Source organism: Halyomorpha halys, unplaced genomic scaffold (genome assembly GCF_000696795.3).
Source record: "Halyomorpha halys isolate HHAL.00 unplaced genomic scaffold, Hhal_1.1 Scaffold493.1, whole genome shotgun sequence".
Classification (NCBI taxonomy): Eukaryota; Metazoa; Arthropoda; class Insecta; order Hemiptera; family Pentatomidae; genus Halyomorpha; species Halyomorpha halys.
In genome coordinates, this window is record NW_027111379.1 from 540854 (window position 1) to 547078 (window position 6225).

Genomic DNA, 6225 nt, shown 5'->3' on the forward strand with positions numbered 1-6225 from the left:
ATCGCTTACTTTTTTAAACTAAGCCAGTCATTTTTGTTTAGTGGCGAGAAAAAGCGAGTAGAAATGAAAAACATACGGTTTCTTTTTCAAATGAACTCACAATTCTTCAAGTGAAAGGAAAGCCGAAAACCCATCTGTACAAAAAGGTTGGCAGATTGGCATAGCAACAGTGGTGGGGATTTCAGTGGATATTCAATCATTGTTTCCTAGTGTCACTTAGATGTTTTGTTTGACATTAATTGAAATAACCCTCAGGCGTTTTAGAATATTTTAGAAGTATCGCAGAGGAAAATTGATCCTCGACCACTCCTAGGATATAAATTGTGATAAAATATATTACTCATTTCTCATTAGCAAAATTCACTAAGGATACACCACCCCTTTCTTCCTGCGTAGGATAAGAACCTATACTTCATTCTCCTACGTTTCGACCTATTCAAACAATGTCAGGACTTAAGTTCGGCTGTGAATAATTTAAAAAAAAATAGATTTAAAGTATAATGGTTGTGTTCCATAAGTTTTTATTATTATTCATATCTTTGTTGTAGCCCGACAACAACCTAAATCTTTTGCCCGAAACAAAAGAACAAGCAAATTAAATAAATCAATAATTTTATTTTATTATGAATAGGTAATTGACCGTGTGTAGATTTGGAGATGGTCAGGGCTGCGGTCAAGAACAACAGTAGTTTTCATTATGTTATGAATGCCGACGTTTCGACCCACAGTGTCGGTCTTCATCAGGTCTACGTCGTTAATCAATAAATATTTGAAAACTATTGTTGTTCTTCTTGTTCGCCAGCCCTAACCATCTTCTTCACAACAATTGATTTTTTTTTTTTCATTATCTTGGCTGACTCATTTATAAAATTCTCTGAATTCTTTTAGCACATTTGATCAGCTGACATTTATAATATGAGGTATTCAGTCGCAAAACATGGTACCTATCTGACATTTTTTGGGGATTGACGTATTTCTTAATATCTTATTCTTCAAAGTTGACTTTTTAAAAGAATGTGTTGGAATTTTTTTTTTTTGGAACAATAATATTGGTATTAAGTTATGTTAAGTGATAATTAGTTGGAAGTAAAACGTGGGAGCTGACAAAGATGGCCTCCTGGTGCAGTCTGTTTCTTAGTAATAAGAAATTTAATCCACAATTTTCCATATCAGTTCCAGCTCTAACAAGAGCTCTTTCTGTGACAGCAATGCTGAAGACCCCAACTAAGGTTTCGTGTATGAGTGCGAGAAAATCAAATCCAAGTTACTTCCAAAAATATATTTGTACTTTCTGCCCTTCTTTAACCAACCCATGTACCTAACAGTATATGGGCAGCTTTCATCCATTTCTTAAAATCTTCTCCATCCATGGCCAACTTCTTGACCTTGCCTAGAGTGACACCTTTGTTCCTTGCCAGATCTGATACCTAGTCCTCCCACTTATCCCTTGGTCATTTTCCCTCAGATTGGTATTCATTGGACATGGCAGAACTACTCTTTGTCATTTGCCCTACTTAACAAAAGTAGATATTCAACTTTTATTTCATCAAGTATGTGAAAACTGGACTTGATAAAACATATACAAAATTTAAAATTTAGAATCATTATCATTACCAATGTGTGCTAAGGTGAACACGCTATCTGCTGTAGTTATCACGTTTTACACCCCCTAGGTCTGTCATGATAGTATCTAGTGTTGCGGCAGCATTGTCTAGGTCCTGTGTAATAGTTAACAGTACATGAAGGGTGATGAAGCTACTGTCACATTAAAACTTTAAATTATACAAAATTCCAGATACCATGTTTTACGACCAAGTGTCTCAAATATTGTTAAACAAGGTACTTGCTAGTACTCCTCTATTGTTTGTTCGTATATCCACAAAAATAAAGTTATGAGAAGCAGACAGGAAAAGTTTTATTTTCCGATACACTTAAAATAATTGTATAATATATAATATAATTTTTTCTTGGGTCAGTTGTCGGGTATATAGGGGACTCACAGATAAAGTTTTAATTTCTCTTTGTAATGTCTCTTTCCTAACTTCCTTCAAACATCATATATTTTTCCACCTCCCTAAATCCTTATATTCCAATCAAATATAAAATTTACATTTAGCCAATCTGATGTTTTGAACTTCATACTTATAGCTAGTGTGATCAAGTCAATATATTCATGGTTTTTGTTATTAGGGGACTTGGTTGTAGAATTAAGGTATTTTCCATTAAAATAAAAATAGTATCAGTACTTAAACTTTCTTCAATCAAAATGCAGAAAGCTGTTTTGGATAAATTGGTTTAACAGGTACTTACAAAAGATTTTTAGGAATTGTTCCTGGCACAGTTTCATGGTACAGATGCAAAAAAACTTTGGAGAGTTTCTGAAGGTAAAATCATCAAACAAACAAATATATTTTGAAATATTAAGTCATTAACCAAATTATTGGTGCAGAATGATACATCCATCATGTTTCCATAATGTTTATCTCAGTTAGATAAATATAATTAATCAGGTTCATTAAATAGGATAGATTAAACAATACATACATACTTTAAATATTTAAATTTATTTTAAAAATTTAATTATAAACAGATCATTAATATCATTTAAATAAAACATATATCATGACAAAAAATAACATAAACTTATAAAATATAGAGGAAACAAATAGTTATTTGCTAAAATAATATACTTTAGTTTCTTTTAAAAAATAAAAATGAAAGCTAAATTTATATCACTCACTAATAATTATAACTAATACATTAAAGCTCTAGCACTTAAAAATAATTGAAATTTATAGAATAAATTAGTTTTATAACAAAATTATATTGAGCATTATCGTAATTTAATGAACACTATTAAATAAATTATGTAAACAAAAAATTATACTTGTATGAAACAGCTGAAGAAACAGTTTGAATAAAAATAAAAACTGTTACATGAGAATGATAGTTCATAATTACAATGTCATTTTGTGTTACTTAATAAAATATATTTGACAAAAAAATATTCTTTTTACTTTATTTTTTTTTTAATAAAGATATAATTCTTTCAAGAACTTTAATTTTTTACAACATTATTTATAATCAGTAGTCAACAAATATTAAATATCAATCCATAAAAATCATAATAAATAATAATAGTTTACTTTTAAAGAATACTAATTAAATCTGAAAATTATGAATATGGCAAAATCACATGATTTTTTTTTTAACTTTTATAATAAGGGAATTAATACTACAAAAGCATGCATTATAATTAGTTATTTTATTCAACAGTTTTACCATCGATATTTTATGACACATACAGAGTCAAGAAGACAAATTTAAAAGAAAAATATAACTTTTACTAGGTTGTTTAGACTATAAAACACTTTGTGCCAAGACTAAAAACCGGACTATTTTATCTTAATATAACACGATAAAAACAATACTTAAGAGCACAGTCTATCTAGTTAGGTGGTATGGATTTTTAGAGTAATACAGTTCATTCAAAGGGTGTCTTTTTTTTTTGTTTTTCTTTTTTTTTTTTGTTTTTAATTCTCTTATTAACACAATCTCTTTGGCAACTAACCAAAAATGAACATCATATTCGACATGATAATCGAAATCACTTCAACCAAATGGGTGTGCTTGTCAATAAAATACATCAAACAAATCTATCTAATCTCAGGTATTAGATGTCGCCCTGAAAACAGAAATAACATGTTATTAATATCAACTATTAAATAATTGAATAGTTTTAATAAGTTACATAATACATAAAAAATGTCAGTCCTTATTGTACACAACCAAATTTACAAACCAAACTTTATTTAAGTCAACGATTATATCACTTATTCATGAAATTCTATATGTAGTAAAATCATAGCTTAATAAAATAAAACCAATTAAAAATGAAAAGTATCCATTATTGAATGGAATCAGTAATATGATATAAGGGCTGTTCTTCTAGGCAAAATAAAATAATATTACTCGAATGGTTAATGAATAACTTCAAGAACAGTTCTAAGAAATATTTGGTAACAGTAAATGCAATACTCATTTGAAAATACTAACTGTTGGTTTGGCCCAGGAAAATAATATGGAGGTGGTCTTTCGTATTCGGCAGAAATCGGAGGATAACGGGGAGGAGGAGCATTATTTGCAATTTCATCCCAATTACTGCACCTAAAAAAAAAAAAGCCGATGAGATCAACTTATAATTTGTAAAAATGAGACAAGCAAAATTTTAAAATAAAATTAGAATGTTAATTAATGTCTCATGTAAAGAACTAATTTTAAAAAAAATAATTTATTTATTTATTATAAATATTTCAGGTTCTATAAGGAACACTAAGGATGAAGGAATAAAAGATTTAAGGATACAGCCATTATGTGGTAAAAATTACTGAGGAAATGTTGAAATTAATCAAAGTAGGCAATAAGGGATTGTGTATTAACCTTACAAGAGCTCAAGATAATAGTTAAAACTGTGGGGGTGGGAAATAGGATTGTAAGTAAAGGAGTGATACTATAATTACGGTTGAGGAGTGAGATATTACAACTTATTATAAAGAGCCCAGTAGTAAGATAGTATAAGTGTGCCATATATAATGTTCAATATAAATTGAAATGAACATTTTACTTGAGTTTTCGTGATTTGAAATAGTTTTAAAAATAAATTTCAAGGTGACAATAAATTATAAGAAAATAATAAATAACAAAAAATGAGTAAAAAAGTACAAAATAATATCTACATTATAATAATAACTACATTCCTATATAGAAAAAGTATTGATAATAAATAAAAATAGAGCTTCTTCTGTACAAAACAATAAATTTCAAGTAGAAAGCAAATTATAAGAAGATAATAAAAAACAAAAAGTGAATAAAAAATATGAAACATCTATATGGTATCTGAAGATCAGAATTTTATGTTCAGTAAGAAACAGTTTAATTAATATAATATAGAATAATTATTTGAACTGCTTGTATATATGTAATATCAATGTTAATTGTGAAATTGGTAAGTAATACCTTCCATCTGTAGGAGGTGGCTGTGCCTCTCTTTCACGGCCTAAACGAGGAGCAGAATAAGTCGTACCACTAGGTTTTTTCTTTGATTTTTTCTTCTTCTTACCTCCAACACTAAAAATAAAAATAAATATAAAAGGTATATATTTTAAAAAACAAACCATATTAAACTTCTGAATTATAAAAATTAAGAAAAAATTTACTTTTGTAAAGGAACGTTGTCTCTTTCAGCATAAGCATCATACAGGTACTCTCTGAAAGAAAGAGAAAACTGTATAAATGAACTCATTTCTTCAAAATCATTTAATATAGTCTATAGGATAATATTAAACAAAACATGGTCAGTTATGTGGACTTGATATAATAATAAAAAAAAAAAAAAAAAAAAAAAAAAAAAAAAAAAAACAATCTCCAGGAAATCTTAATAAACAAAAACCAGCAAAATTTTTAGGAGGAATAAATATCACTAAATAAAAATATTAAATCAACAGTTGACTCTAAATCAGAAATTAAAATGTTGGGAATGAATTAGAGAGACTTGATAAACTTAAATCATATTTAATCATAACGATTATCATTATACATCATTTATTAGCGGAAAATGTTCTGGGTGCAGGAGTAAGTATAAGGTGAAAATATGAGGTAAATATAAGGTAGTGATAAAAGGTACAGGAGGATAATAGATAAATTAACTTTTGAAATGCAGAGCATAGAGCGAAATTAAAAGAAAAGTTATGGTAATTTAATAAGGCTTAAGCATACTTTACACTTTATCAACATATCTTAGGCCTTATCAAAGTAGCATTATTTTTCTTTTCATTTCGCTCTATGTTCTGCATTTCAGATGTTAATTTACCCATTATCCTCCTCTATCTTTTATATGTATTTAATACTTATCTCAAATTTTCACCTTATACTTACATGTATTACTTCATGATTTGTTTTAATACATAACTTTACAACCCATCTTTTATATCTTATATTTATATTCTATCTGTATTTTTATATTTATCTCATACTTCCAGCATATACTTATATTTATTACTTTATAATTAAAGCTTTTAATTATATAAATTTACACCTTTGTAACTCTATTCAATTTTTTGTATTTTCCTTTCTTCAATATATAATCTTTATTGTACCCATTTTTTTAAATGTATTGTATTTTATATAAGTTACAGTCAGCTGGTACTTCGATGTCAGCTGACTGAG

The 6225-nt window shown here is 27.8% G+C and overlaps 1 protein-coding gene across 1 annotated transcript in view; it reads right to left on the reverse strand.

Annotated features, from left to right (window-relative positions):
• Positions 1-3449: 3449 nt before the first annotated feature.
• The window catches only part of LOC106683531 (prominin-like protein), a gene marked incomplete at its 5' end in the record, with an annotated part of 44049 nt that continues 41273 nt past the window's right edge, over positions 3450-6225 (reverse strand). The window contains 4 exon segments of the mRNA XM_014425055.3: positions 3450-3685; positions 4057-4167; positions 5017-5127; positions 5217-5267. Of these exon segments, the coding sequence (XP_014280541.1) occupies positions 3667-3685; positions 4057-4167; positions 5017-5127; positions 5217-5267 (292 nt within the window). The 3' untranslated portion in view covers positions 3450-3666.